At 35.9% G+C, this 16184-nt stretch overlaps 1 protein-coding gene across 1 annotated transcript; it reads right to left on the reverse strand.

The window, feature by feature from the left end:
* Nucleotides 1-10840: 10840 nt before the first annotated feature.
* Nucleotides 10841-13342, reverse strand: LOC103963251 (alcohol acyl transferase 1 allele GSa). Its single transcript, XM_048568915.1, has 2 exons — nt 12568-13342; nt 10841-12062 (listed from the first exon to the last, which is right to left on the reverse strand). Exons 1-2 carry the CDS (start codon nt 13018-13020, stop codon nt 11151-11153), a joined length of 1365 nt encoding a protein of 454 aa, XP_048424872.1. The 5' UTR covers nt 13021-13342; the 3' UTR covers nt 10841-11150.
* Between the last annotated feature and the right edge of the window lie 2842 nt (nt 13343-16184).

Consider the following 16184-nt stretch of genomic DNA (forward strand, 5'->3'; position numbering starts at 1 on the left):
ACAGAATGAGAAGGGATTGGATTGGATCGTTCGGTGCTCTATGGCCGAAACAATTTGAATACAAAAGTAGACCACTGAAGTTCGGGCGACAATTCAGCCCCAAGTCCACTGAAGGAAACTTCTTTTTTTCGGTGGTATACAACCGAAAATACGAATTATTGGGACACCAACGTCCAAAATGTCCGTTTGATATTCAGTTAACTAGGCTAGAATAACACACGAATTATATTGTATGCAACGAAATTTACATGTCTATAAAACCACCTTCCAGTACCTACTTCAACTTAACAATACAGCAACGGAGGGAATGGCTCGAGGAAGAAGAAGGGTTTGAGCTCCAGAAATATATATAATAAAAGTTCATAACCGTTACCGTTACAAAGGTGCCATCAAGGCATTCCACTAACAAACTAACCTTACTAAAGGACAAATCTACATAACAGAATTTTATATATTAATCTAAACTCCTAAACTAAGGGTGAAATTATTATTTAGTCGTTTATCACAACAGAAAAATGATGGCTAAGAATGTAATTTCACACAACTAAATTTTTATGTTTTTATTTAAACCTTTTATCATATATCTAATATTAAAATTTTTTTAAAAAAAAAAAAAAACCTCTCTCCTCACCTTCACTCCAACGTTCTCTCCCTCTCTTTCCAATTTTAAAAACAAGAATAAAACATGTTCACACACAAAATGTGTAGGCATATGCTAGTATTAGTAAGTAAGAAAATCACTAATCCTATCTAGGGATGGCAATAGGACTGATCAACTTCGGATGTTTCATCCCAATAACCAAACCCTTTTTTTTTTTTCCTAAGCCCGAAACGTTAGAATCCCAAGACGGGTTTCCTCGTAACCGAACCTGTCGGATAACGAATTTCTCATCGAGTAACGGTTTTCCTCATTGTGTTACAATATATCAAACAATTTATTCAGAGGGTGCAAGTTCGACGACTAGCAAACATCGGCGTGGAATAGCTTTAGCGCTACGCGGGTGGCTTGATTCTAGCTTGGCTTCATACTTCAACACATTTAGTTTTTTTTTTTTTTTTCAAATGACAAAACCCTAATCTAGAAATAAAGCCGATTCAGACAAATTGATACCCATCAAGAGTAGATTAAACCTAAAGGATCAAGCCTACTCTGATACCCAGTTGAAAATAAAACAAATAAACAGATTACAAACTATGAATATTATTTGATTAACGAAAAAACAAAGAGGATTGCCGAGATAGCTACACTTAGTACTGTTTAAATTTTTTTTAAGGGTAATTTATTATAAAATCAATAAAATATTGTAATATTGACAATATATCGAACAAATTTATTCCAATTATAGATAGGTCAATGAGACTTTAAGGTACACTATATCACCTCAATCAAACAAAATTTATTAATTCATGCCATTACAGCTAACAGTGTACAAATTCTTTTATTCGAATCAGGTCAATCCTAGGCATCACTCACATGCCTTCTAATCTTCACACCTCATGCAACTCTATGGATTCATGCACTGCCTTGGAGTGTATGGTTCCTGGTTTCTGATTTTGGCAATGCATTGCAGTGTCTGGTTCCTTGTTGTCGCTAATGATTAAACTAAATGAATAGGGAGATAAAAAATTTAAACCACATTGGTATATCATATCATGTGGCAAGTGATGTGTACAGTCAATATCCAATCAGATAGATTCATTAATTGACGTGACATGTACACAACACTTGCTACGTCAAATAGTACACCAATATAATACAAAAATATGATATCTCTAGCATTTTACAAAATAAATAAATACACACTTATGTTTTAAATAATAATTGCTACAAAACTTGTCATGAGTATAGGCCCAGCTACAATTCGTTAAACAAGAGTAGAATCAAAGACATCCAACAACAAAAGTTAGAGAAAATTTTCATTGTAACAGGAATACGGGTGGTACACTACGTGTTTTTATAAGTAGTGGAAAATTTTATTTTTTTTAAGTTATCAACTTTTAACATTCATATCTCACAATTTATATAGTGACACGTAGTGTATCACCCCGTGTTCCAATCGATCACACTGAAAAATCTCTCAAACAAGTGGAGAGTAAATTTTATAAAGAGAATTTTTATTTGGACCCATATGATCTATTTCTACACCCAACTTACTCTCTATACCCATATCAATTTTAATTAAACCATCAATATCTCTCTAAACCCAAATTTACTACCTAAACTACCCTCACAAACCCAATTCAATCTGTAAGTTTATCTTTACACCCATTGATAAAATAAAAACACAAAATCAGTTTTCTACAACTCATTCAAATGTAAAGAGAACAATATATTTTACATATTTGTATCGTGTTTAATCCTTCTTTTGTTGCATATTTCACATTGCTCGTTTTTTTCACCTAACCAACCCAAGCATTGAGGTATTCAAAATATTTTTTAGTTTGCATAAATTTAGCATTTTCCAATCGTATGAAGTGTAGTGATTTAGAGGTTGAATTAGTGGAGAATTGTGAGAAAATTGGATTGGGTTATTGTGTGGGTTTCTTTCGCACATGATACTCTGAGCAAGTTATTGTTTTATTGAGATTTTACCAAGTATAATTACCCAGTTCAATTATTTGATTTCAATATCCTTGATTTCAATTTTCTCTTCTAGTGATGGCTATTCCCTCTTAACAAGAAAGATTTAATTCTGACATATATTTATCGAGACACTACAACTAAAACTTGTCTCCAAGGTGATCCTAGGTAAAGATGATTAGCCATATATATGGATCTTTGAAAGAACTAGAACATGTGGGGGCAGAGAAACAAAATACCAGAAAATACATCATCCACCCTTATTATCCTTGATTTCAAGCCTATTTGCAGGCAGTATAAAACTGCTACTAAAGCCTAAAAATAAAGAATAGAAATTAAATAAAAATTAACATAAATTGATTCATACTTTATTTGAAGGATTTAAAACTTCAAAATTATCATTCATTCGTCAAAAAGAGCTTATTTTTCTCTTTGACAATGTCTTAGGGTTTTAACCAAAATAGAACATAAAAGAATTATTGTGTGATTGTAAGGGTATGATTATTGAATGTGGGTTTATTGATAAATTTTAATTTTTGTGTTTATTTCATCTTGTACTTGATGGTGATTACATAATAGGACTAAGAAGACAATTCATAATTAAGATTTAAGTTAGGTGTAAAATGAGATTGTATAGGTTCAAATAAAAATTCCCTTTTATAAATGATTCTTCGGAAGGTGGACAAGTTTCTTTTGTACACCAGGTTAAGAAGTTTGTTTCCAGATTGAATGAGGTTAGGGTCGGCATACCAAGTAAGGACAAAATCTCTGTCGGGTTTCCGAGTCATTTGATCTAGGATATGAAATTACAAATGGGATTCGGAAATCAAGTATATGTATTTATCTATACATATGTTCGTAATTTCTGAAGTGGATCATATATGTAGTTTTCTTCCTAGGGTTTTGCTCTTGTTTGTACTAGGGTGCTTTCTTCCTTTAACCTTCGGGCGTTTTACAAATCACAATCTCTTGATCTCGTTACCCTTTGTCCATCGTAACATCGTATTTCCGAGAATTGTCTTTCTGGTCTGATTTTTTTTAAGGATTTCGAAAAGTTCGATGTCATTCTAATCATAGAACAGGGATGTCATTATTTTTAGGAAGTTTTAACGAAAAACCCACGGTATTGTTCACTTTAACGAAAAACCATATTTTTACACTAAAAAATCAATCATGGTACCATTCACTTTACCCTTTATTTTGTCCTTATGGTTAAAACTCAAAATTTTCAAACATTTTCATTAGTTGTTTTTTATTTTTACTCAGTTCCGCTGATCTGTCTATCCTTGCTGGATTTATTATGTCTCCTATTGAGACAAAGGAAAATTGGGTTTTATATGCCATGAGAGTTTTTCTAGTCATATCAACATTCTACTGGGTGTCGAGAAAGCTGCTGTCTCTAGATTTTGTTCCGCACCTTACGGTTAGGACATTGCGAACATACAAAAAACTAAAACGATATCATTATCATAATTATTCCGAGTTAGAAGAGAGTAGCAGCAGTTCCGAAATAGAAAAGAGTAGCAGCAGCTGTTGGTCTAAACAAGTTCCAGATAAGATTACTATTGGATTCGTGCGGTATGTCGTTCTTGGCAAGCCAGTGTTAATATGGCAATTTCAGGCAAGTTGTGTCGTCCCGCCCCCCAACTTCCGTAGCTCATGCTCTCATTTCATCCACTCTCCACCCAGGAGAATTTCTTTTTAAGCTTAAGTGACCAACAAGTTTACAAATCAAATTTCATGCGCACTATTTATAATATGAACAGGTCAATCGAGGGGTGGTTGATCATGGTCGATAACGCTCTTTGGCGACCGGAGGCTTTTATTATTAATAATAATACAGTGCGCTTCTTCTTTCTGAATCCAATGTCAAGGGCTAGAGTGATGCTTCCATCCTCCAAATCCACCCTTCCTTGCAAATTCAGCAGCAAAACACCTCGATTCGGAAAGCATCCCTTTTCGAAAAAGAAAACTGTCCTTCAAGTACTTGTCTGCTGACATAGGTGCGGCTGCCTAGAACATAACTTCAATGTTGTCCACTCTCACTATCTGCAAGTAAATAAAAATAAGAAATTTTCAGTGAAATGAACCCCATTTAGAACAAAAAATTATAATTCAAAAACCCATAAGCACAAAACTCAATTTGTAACACAAATCCACCCATTTGGAAAAATTTAGGAAGTTTCAGAGCAGAAAGCACATACCCATTTCCCCAACAACAATTGGGAAAACACCCATTTTCCCAAATGTTTTTTTTTATGCCAAATCAAGAAACAATTATCAAGAACCCCATATAAACAAAAACAGAAAGATTAAAGCTTTATCCGCAAACAATTTGGGTAACAAAGAAAGCACAAGTCAGAACTGAGCAAACAGAAAAAACACCAATTAGAAAAAAAAAAATATTGAATTGAAATCTCGATTTGCCCATAACAACAACCAAATTTAACAGCAATAGAAAATAATCATTTCCCCCAAAAAGAAACATAATCCATGAAAACACCCACTTTCCCGAAATTCTAATTTGATTATAAAGCAAGAATATCAAGAAAGAAACTTTCTTACTGGCGGGTGTTTAGGTACGCTGCCAATAAGACGTACTTCAAACTCTCGAAAATCATAAAAGCCACCAAAACTGCCATCAGCTGGACGTCCAATGAGATGTTCGATGCAACTTGGAGAATCAATAGCACAAAGAAGCAGACAGAAAAGTGTGGGTAATTGGTTAACAGATGGTGGTATCAGATATGAAATTCAGACGAAATAAGTCTTTGAAAATTTTTAGGGTCAGGGGTTTCTTGGTTTCCCGTCAGAAGATCACCGGAAGTGATCGCAGGAACACAGATGGTGGATGACGCATTTTCGTTGCACAGGGTTGTCTTGTTTGTGGTATCCTCATAGGCAGAGAGCAAGGCGAGGAGAGAAGGGCATACAACAATGGTGAAAAGGCGTCTGGGATTCATGGTTGGTTTCGTTGATTTGAGGTTTGGGAAGGAAAGAAAGGAAGAGCAGTGAGCAGAACGGGAGGGAAAGCTGTTTCCATTGAATGTTGTACGTTTTTGGGTTTCTTCTTCTGGACGTCAAGCTTTATAACCAAGCTTCGGGCTTTAGCAACTTGGCCCAAAATAATATTTCCCAAAGAAGAGGTTTTTTATTTTGGCCCCATTTTAAAACAGTTTTCTTATTTTTACGTACATCGAGATGTTGGGTTAAACAAACAATAAATGATTTTTGGATAAATTACATTTTAACATCTCAAACTTTGGATCACATAATAATCTCATATTTCATGTTTTAAATATTTCAATATCATACATCAAATTACGAATTCATTGTAATGTCATACATTCGTCAATTTTTCTGGTACATGCTTACGTGAATAATGCGAGATCTAATCCTCGCTTAACTAAACGTCATGCTGGCTTGGATCCTCCATTGATTGACACGTGGAATAAAACAAATTTCCAACAAAATTTGAAAAATTTATAAAAGGTTTGAAAATTTTGAAAAAGACTTATAATATTAACACCCCACAAATTGTTAAATAAATCTCATATACTTAATACACCCCCACTTTTGCTTTTTCAATGAATAATGATCTTAATACACCCCACATATTTCCTCATAATACCCTCACACCTCACATTCTCAGTATACACCTTACATTTTCTTCATGCACCCCATATTTTATATACACCCCACATTTCTCAAATCTTATAACGCTTTTAATTTGGACAAAAAATACCAACTGAAATTTTGACAAAAGATGCCACTTGGGATTTAAAGCATATGTTGATTGTTTTCAATTCCACCATTAAAACTCATGTCGTCTGTTTTTAATATTTGGTGGTAATTTTAGGTGTTTAATTCTTCATGTAATCTCTGTGATCTCTAAAAGATGAATATGAACATATAAACTTGAATAACGCAGCAAAAGCAAGATTAAATAATTATAGATGTTGTCAAAATCACTAAAACAATAAAAAAAAATATGAATTACCTCATTTGAAGCTTCCGAAAAATCGATTTTGTTTCATTAGTCAAAAATATTTTTTCTCAATCAGCATGTTTATAGTTTCATTAGTTAGAGTTTTGTTTAATAATGTAGGGTCAGAGACATTTTGATAGTTGAAGAAGATAAATAATATGTTAAAAATGATTTGGGGTGTATTTAGAATTTTTTTTTTTTTAACGTAATAAAGTCAAAATTGTCATTGCATAATAGGGTAAATAAACCATTTAATATTAAATAAAAATATAAGGTGTATTCAACATTTTGTGGGATGCTAATATAAAAAATCATTGAAAAATTAAAATTTTAAAGTTTTTTCTGGTCAAAATTGTTTTAAATTTTAAAAATAATAAAATCGAGCCCCCCAGCCAAAAGCACCACCGCACTCTCGGGAACCCTAATCCCCAATTTCCAACAAAAATATTCCCCCTGCCTCTCCAAATCTCGATCCTCACTTCCCTCAAACACCATATAGAGCTCCACCTCCTGCCTCCTACGGATCTCACTGATCTCAGTCCATCTCTCTCGATCTCTTCGCTTCTTCTCTACATCTCAGACCTCTCGCTCCCTTGTTTCTCTCAATTTGACGGTGGCTCATCTCTTCCGTCATTTCTCTCGATTTGATGGCGAGGACCACTCCATCCCCTTCAAACACGTCACACCAAGCACCTCTTTTCCCAGAAACTCAACCATCTGGTCCTAGCTGAACCCGTCACTCTGCAGCCACATGAACCCCTTCGATTTGCCTGGGAACCAAAACCCTTTGGGCACAACTCTCTGCACAGAATCACACAAAACTGGAAAAGTCCTAGAACGCCCAGACACTGCTCCAACGGCTATAAACACTAGGAACTTCTTGAATGTAAACAATGAAATTTGTTATTTTTAAACATTCACTCACGTTTTACGCGAAATTTAAACGTAGGAATTAGAGATTTCAAATTTCATGTTTTTTTTTCCACATAGAAATTTTAAATTTATATATTTATGAATCCAACCAAGGGAATTTGTACATGTTAATTTATAAATTTTGACTTTTGTTAAAATTTCAAGTTTATTTTCATCATCCAAACATAATGTTAAGTTAACCAAATAAGAAAATTCACAAATTATAAAAAATAAAATTCCGTCATTTCTATAATACAGTGTAAAGTTTCTCAAATAAGTTAGGATTCTTATATTGACATTTATTGTTTTGCTTATATAATTAAATAAAGGTTTAAAGGAAAAATCATTCTGGAAAGAACTTCAAAGAGTATTATTCGTCCTAGCCAGATTGTAAACATTTTTATGTGGTCATAAGGAAAGGTTGTAAAAAGTTGAAAGGCAAAGTATGTCTTCAATCCATCCTAGCCAGATTGTAAAGATATTACGGCCAATCACCCCATGTAAGAAATTTCCTGCGAGGATTGAGCAATCTCAAGGGCAAAAATGCAAAGGATGGAAGCTGACATTTTCAGGATTTTAAGATGTTCAAGGTGCCAAGGTCATGTACACAACCAGAATCGTAAAACGACGTCGGAAGATGCCATGAGAGTACCAATTAGGACAACCAAATAAAAGTTAATACACCGATCGAGTTAATATACATATCTATTAATGGATGTATATAGCGCCCACCTCAATAATATGTTCATGTTGGTCAAGTGATCAATTAATCATCACTATTACACCCTATTAAATGCATTAATTTCTCGTCATTGCGATTGATAAAATGTTATATGCCACATGACAGCATGATAGAAGCAAAGCGGTAAAAATTAACTTTGTTCTCTTCCATTCATCACTTAACATGAATATGACAACTTGGTAAGGAAGGTGGCTGAAATATAGACCCTTATACAGAGACCTTTATTTGCATCGATTTATATATATATATATATATATATATATATATATATATATATCTATATATATATATATATAAAACCTCGGTGGCACGATATAAATTTATTGATATTAAAAAAAAATTACATTTAATCAGGAGATATAAACCATAAACATACACCCTTATACATAGAGAACCTCAGGCAGCATGTAACTCCGGACATTGTTGCAGAGATCAAATGATTCAAATCACCAACTGTAAACATCAAAGAAGAAACAGAGACATCATCAGCAATCACCGCCCCGTGAGGAAGCACAAATCAATCAAGGGGCATGTTGTTCAACATCGTATATCGTATATGTTTAATCGCAACCACACATCAACAAAACATGCTTTCAGAACCCAACAATAAAAATTAAAGAAGCACGGAACATTCAATTATCCATTGCTCACCAAACCTCATTTTCCAAGAAATCAATTCATGCTTTCGGAAAGTAACAATATAAAAGATAGTAAAGTAGGAAAGGGATCCTCTCCGGATCCCTTCCATCAAGTTCATTAAATCCACTTATAATGGCTATTAAAATTTGATTCAAGAATTAAAGTTATTATAACTTTTAAAGGAACTCTCTATTTGTAGCCGTTCAATCAAATTTCAATCATCTGAATGAGTAAACCTGGTGAACTTAGTGGAAGGAATTTGAAGAAGATCAATTTCCGTAAAACTAATGAACATTCAATCATTCATTGCTAGCCAAAACGTTTTTTGACTTTAAAAAAAATGACACCTCATTTACTTTCACAGTAATTACCATAACTCACCACAAAATGTAACATCAAAACAGAGACCCTCATGATTTCAAAACCTAACTAAAACTTCGAAAAGATTATCTACCCTCCTAATCTTTTTCCTTTCATTTCTTCTTATTTAAACGGTTATGATTACGTCACGTCTACATTTTATTTTGAATTTTTTATATAAAAAATAAGACAAAAAGAAAAGTATGAGAAAAAGAGATGGAAGGAAATAGTAATAGAAGGAGAGAGAATCATACTTCCTAACTAAACTTAGACATTCAAACTTTCATTCATTGCCGAAACTTACTTTCTAAAGAAATGAATGGCAACCCATTACTCAACAATCAATAAGAAAACACCGAACACTTCACATGACCTACAAACTCAAAAGCGAAACATGATTGGACATTCAAATCATGCAACAAATAATCATCCAACTGAGAGGTAATTAACATGGTCAAACAACTTGCAATTTAGATTAAGAGTAAACCAAGATCAATAAACATACAAACACTGGCACAAAATTGATTCAACCAAACGACAAAGAAGATAGATCTGAGCAAACTTACAGCTGGGGTGGTGAGCTTAAGTGTGCGGAAGCAAATATCGTAGAGGGCCTCATTGTCAAGAACCATGCACTCATCAGCATTCTCCACAAGCTGATGAACCGTACGGAGTAGCATTGTAAGGCTCCACAACAGTATCTGACTGGAAAAAAAAAATTGAAAATTTTAACGAAAAACTCTCAGTACTGTTCATTTTAACAAAAAAAAAAAAATCATATTTTTACATTAAAAAGCCAATCCTAGTACTATTTACTTTACCTTTTATTTTATCCTTATCGTTAAAACTCAAAGTTTTCAAGCATTTTTTATTAGTTTTCCTAAAAGAAATATGTCGTATCTTTTGTTTTTCTTGTTAATCATCATGTGGAATTTGAAGCAAAACCATGCACTACATTTACCTTCTTTGAAAAATAAAACTGCCCAATGAAAAGAACGCTTTGTGGAAACATTTTTATGTGGTCATACGGAAAGGTTGTAAAAAGTTGAAAATCGAAGTATGTCTTCAATCCATCCTAGCCAGATTGTAAAGATATTACGGCCAATCACCCTATGTAAGAAATTTCCTGCGAGGATTGAACAATCTCAAGGACAAAAATGCAAAGGATGGAAGCTGACATTTTCAGGATTTTAAGATGTTCAAGGTGCCAAGGTCATGTACACAAGTAAAATTGTAAAATAGCGTCAGAAGATGTCATGAAAGTACCAATTAGGACAACCAAATAAAAGTTAATACACCGATCGAGTTACTATACGTATCTATTAATTGGTGTATATAGCGCCCACCTCAATAATATGTTCATGTTGGTCAAGTGACCAATTAATCCGAGGATGACGCTATTACACCCTATTACATGCATTAATTTCTCGTCATTGCAATTGATAAAATGTTATATGCCAAATGATAGCATGATAGAAGCAAAGTGGTAAAAATTAACTTTGTTATCTTCCATTCATCATTCAATATGGCAACTTGGTAAGGAAGGTGACTGAAATATAGACATAGACCTTATACATAGGCCTTATTTGCATCGAATTTTTTTTTTTTATATATAGAATTTCAGTGGTACGAGGGAAATTTATTGATATGAAAAAAAAAAGTTACACTTAATCAGGAGATATAAACCATAACCGTATCCCTCATAAAGCAAGAAAATCAAAATACAAGAACAGAGGGGGGACACTTAGTCAAGGGAGATATAAACCGTATCCCTTGCAAGAAAAGAGAAGAAACATACACTTATTTAGCCTTATTTTTCGGGACATACACTTACTTACCCCTCTGGAAAAAGAAAATACGAGAAAAAGAAAGGTAACAAGTTGGATGGAAAAATATCGAACTAAATTATCTAAAACCTTAGCAACTTATCACAGTGTTGACTTAATCCTAACAGGTTTAGTGTTATCCTCAACCGGTTCCATAGTCATCCTCTTAAGCTCCTGCTGAAACCTCTCCACCGCCGATCGCGGCAAGCATGTTAGTACCAGAATCCCATTTTCTTCTTTGTTTTTGTGCCGAACATACATGTTTATCATATTAACGCACTTGGCCGGTCCAGCAAACACCGGCTTCCCCCATCCGAAATCAACCTCACCAAAACCAGCACGCGTTGTGTCACCAACCACAAAGTTCCTTGCCGAAGAAAAGTCAGGTCGTCCTCTCATTACCATAAGGTCCGCCACTGATTTTATGTACTCGTCACTCATTTTAGCTTTCGCCTGCTTGACCAACTCCAACGCATATCCTATCGGATTTTTACGTAAGCTTTCGACCGTTGAAACTTCGGATGGGAGCGCAAATGCATTGCCATAGTATCCCAATGGAAGACGCGTATTTTGTGCACCAGATATACACGAAATACACACAACCTCTTTCTGATTCATCTCAATGGCTAGAGTTCGACATTTCCACAAGCAAGCTGTTATCAAATCAAATGTGGAGGAAGGAGAATGTTCTGCTGGAAGATGTTTCCGAATGGCCTTCAACTCCTCGGCACCAAAATAGAAAGACTTTTGGACCATGTTTCGTTGGCCTCTAACCGCAGTCAAGCCCTCATCAGAATTAATCGCTTCCTCGTATTCATGATGTGTACATGTAATTCGTGGGGGATTTCGAGCGTCGAAGAGCTCCCGCTGCCACACAGGCGGAATAGATGGTGCATGTGCGCCATGAGCCATTTCCCCGACTGCGTTCAAGAACCGGACCAACCCAGATCCATCACACATCGTGTGGTTTATGCGCAATGCAAATATGAAACCTCCACATTTCAGACGGGTCACCTACGTTGCATAATTTTTTATGAAATTAATTTCTCGAACTAAATAAATAGAAACAGAACGACGTTGGGGGTAAGTAATATGGATATAAATAGTGATTCTTACAAGTATGCAAGGGACATAACAGAACGACGTTGAGGATATTGCTACGTATTCTCATAACCGTATATGGATGGCTAGACGGTTTCAAAATCGATTGAGTTTTTCTAAAAATGATCTTTAATTGATAATAAAGAGAACGAAAAGTTCCGAGTCTCATGTTAGGAGGGAGGGAGGGAGGGAGGGAGGGGAGGAGGAGGAGGAGGAGGAGGAGGAGGAGGAGGAGGAGGAGGAGAGGAGAAGGGGGGGGGGGGGTGGGGTGGGTTTGTTAACTTTTCTACTTATGAGGAAGGAGTGGAGGGAAGTACCATCCAACATAATTATGGTTAACTGATCAAACTAAATCAAAGTTTTTGAAATAGAAGCACTTCTTGTAAAAACGCTTATGAGCGTATGTGAGTACTGTTACCTGAACTAACGGCAAGGGACAACCGAGAATACCATCAGATGCTGGCGCATCACATAGGAACTCCTCTAAGAATGGAGATGGAGGTACAATTGCATCCCCGAGTTGCTCAAGCGTTACATTAGCATCAGCCTCTATGAACAACACACCTTCTCCAGTGCACTCCACCATAAGCTTTCTGTTAGGTCCTTCCCTGAGCCTGCCAGCTAGAGGGTAGTAAAACACCAATGCTTTACTCAGTGCTTCTTTAAGCACCTTAACCGGATCGGTTCGATCTTTCGGTATAAGGGGATTATTTTTGTAGGACATTAGAACTGGAGTTTGAAACCTAAGGCCTTCCTGGTCGTCAATATCTGATAGCAGTTTTGTTTCATGAGGTGTAGGCTTTGCCGGCTTTACGAGCTGTGGCGCTAACCGGTTCACCCGAAGTACTAGTGAACATGGCAGCGACGTCATTTGATATAGTTGAGCTAAATCCCAGCACCAATTTTGTATTAATAAGAAAACAGGGTTTCAATCTTTGGGGTAAGTCACTTTTCAAAAATCGATCTTCTAATCTGATCTCCAAACAAATCAAATTGTGTTTGATGATCCAAGGGTGGCTTTTGATAGAAGTCTTTACCGTGTGGAATAAGGCTGCAGTGGTTTAAAAACTACCATAATTTTCGATTTTATGCAAAAATTGGTGATCTGATAAGATTGGCTTGAATAAAGGGTTAATGATGGGAATTACATGCGACTTGAGATGACTAGTCGAGAGAGATGGTTCTGTGCGAATAAATGTGATGATATGAGCTTGTTTGGAACTACTTTTAAATAACTGAAAACGTTTTTAGAGAAAATATTATTAAGTTTCAAAGTACTTAAAATGCTTCTTGCAAAAAAAACCAGCTATATACTTCTTGCATGAAGCAATAAATTGCTTTTCTAAAATTTACTTGTCATTTTAGATTCAAAAATATTTTCACTAAAATCATTTTCAATCATTTTAAAAGTCCTAAACGGGTATCATTTTTCCCAAAGAAAGTGGTGCAATTGCATGATGGGATTAGCACGGACTGTTGAGGGTTGGATTAGTGTGCAGATATTTGCATGTGATTTTCAACTGACAAGAGATAATACTTCAGCATTAGACTCTACAGTTGCGACGTTGAATATCAAGCAATTTATTCTTATAAATACAGGCGTTGCAACGCCGCGCGACTCAACACACAAATCACCGACTCAGGCTCTTAAAAAAACACTAACTGCTCACTAACTCCTTCAAAAGTGTCAGAAATGAACAAATTAAAGTGTGTTTGATCCAGGGCCGTGGAGGTTTCTGATCATGTCAAACTGATGTGATAAGGGTTTGCTTTGTGACGCACGGAATGATGTCACAACGGTTTGCTTTGTGGGATTTGATTCCGAGGATCAAGGTACAAGGACCGTTCATCAAAGATCGTGCGGCCACAATTAAATACTTTATATATTTTTTAAAGTAAAGCAATCTCGTTTTACGTAAAAAACATTTAATTATGATCGCACGATATTTGATGAACGGTCTTTCTATCTTGATCTTTGGGATCTTCAGGGAGGGAATCCGGAAAGGATCCAAATCCTTATGACCTGCGAATTTAGTTTTGGTGGTGGAGAAACCAACACGTGTGTGTATAGAAGACAGAAAATGGCTAACTTGAGCCACAAGTTCTTGGTATATAGAAGACAGAAAATGGCTAACTTGAGCCACAAGTTCTTGGTAGTTATAACTTTTGATGTTTGCGAAATGGTTCACACTTCTGCACCTGTAGTTTTCCATGCCCAGAGACAGGAGTTGGACAACTGGTCCTTTCTTAAATAGGTGGTCCTTTCTTTAATAAGTGGGCCTTTCTTATGGCGTTTGTGTTGAATGATTGACGTTTTCCCCAACCTTTTGTATGGCCATAGACTACCGGCAGGCCACAGATACCCTTCTGTTTGGACAAGCACAAACTTTGTGGGGGAGAGGAGGCTAGTAATGACAAGCGACGGTCATTAGTCCTCACATTGCTATTAGTGAGGGATTGACTAGAGGAGAAATATGGAGCACGTTTTTCGTTTGCTCCATGTTAGAAAAAAGAGTGATGGACAAATTATCATATACGTTTTTCGTTTGCTCCATGTTAGAAAAAAGAGTGATGGACAAATTATCATATGCCCAATGTTACGAGGTGATGTATGCTGACAATTTAGGATTTTCTCCAATGTCTATATTGTTGTAGGGCATTGTTGACCTTAAAAACTACCAAGCCTACGTGGCATGCATGCCGAGTCACTAATGAACTAACGTCCTTCGGTTATGCAGGGCGTGCCAACTTGTCGGCCAAGCTCGGCCGAGGAGTAAAATTTGTTGATGTTGCATTAAGCGCGCTACTAACTTCTCGATCTTGCAACTGCGACCGAGGAAGGAACACATCTCAGCCTTTGGGTTCTCGAGCCTAAAGACAAGGCTACTAGTTCTGCGAAGTTCACAAATCGTCGACATCAGGTTCGGTTACGGTGATTATATTCGTAAAAGTATAAGCACGTCGAACCGGCTCCAAACTATACAGACACTAGGTACTCAAAAGAGATGTATGTCCTTGATAGTAAATGTGGTTCGGCCGTCAAAATGCCGAACTCTGAAACTCACTTGTGAGTATCTAATCATAAAATCACTCGGCGTTCAATGTGCCGAATGTAGTAACTTGTAACACCTTACTTCGCCGGGAAGACTAATAAGATAACCTCTGCCAATAAGGATTCAGAAACCCTTCTCAACCTAGACTTGGATAGGTAACCAGTCGGCCTCGACGTAGTGCTGTTTATCCAAACTGAAGGTGCTCCTCGATCAGCTGATTCTACGGCAACAATGATGTTTATCCAAACTGAAGATGTTCGCCGATTGCCTTTACAGTGTTGTTTATCCAAACTGAAGGTGTGTTGGCGGAAAAAGAAAATAAAAAATCTCAAGATGTTTGAAAGGTTTGCGCAGGGCAATTTGTGTGTTGAATTGGAGGGCCTTTTTAGTCGTTTGCCGCTTGGTATTTATAAAGATCCGCATGCTTAAGTCGTGGAAACCAATCCCAATTGCACTGTGACCCTGAGTCTTTATCCAATGCTAACCCATACCTTATCACATCAATCAAAACCTGCTATCATCTTGAGAACCTGACCTTCCATCAAATTCGGCTTTCAAAGATTTATCCTGATGCAATCTTGTTTTGACTAGATTATTGGCAACATTCAATGTATATTGTTGTTTTGAGCATATAGGAAAACAAAATAATTTTCTTTTGTTATCTCTTCAAGACCCATTTGATCACGCCATCCCATCATCCAAGACTCATTTGATTACACCAAGTGTTATCTCTGCACGTTCTGTCAACAAACCCCAATTAATTCGAACTTTGTTGTTGTTGCTTCCATTAGAGGTAATGAGAATCTCATTTATCCTATTGTATAACTATAAAGATGAATCATATTAAAAGATAATTATTATGATAAAAATCATATTATTATCCCTCAACAATAACAAAACTATCTTCACTCTTCGATCGACGGTGTAGAAGCATGCTTACTCAACGGTCTCAATTACTCGGGCCGATGGTGTAAATTTGGGC

Source organism: the organism of the source record quoted next, unplaced genomic scaffold (genome assembly GCF_019419815.1).
Source record: "Pyrus x bretschneideri cultivar Hongxiangsu unplaced genomic scaffold, Pyrus_bretschneideri_v1 Contig5, whole genome shotgun sequence".
Taxonomy (NCBI): Eukaryota; Viridiplantae; Streptophyta; class Magnoliopsida; order Rosales; family Rosaceae; genus Pyrus; species Pyrus x bretschneideri.

Bases quoted from the DNA above. Each gene is read 5' to 3' on its own strand.
- LOC103963251 (XM_048568915.1), bottom strand. From the start codon at position 13,020: ATGACGTCGCTGCCATGTTCACTAGTACTTCGGGTGAACCGGTTAGCG. The intron at 12,063-12,567 runs GTAACAGTACTC...TATGCAACGTAG, and splicing joins GTCCCTTGCCGTTAGTTCAG to GTGACCCGTCTGAAATGTGG.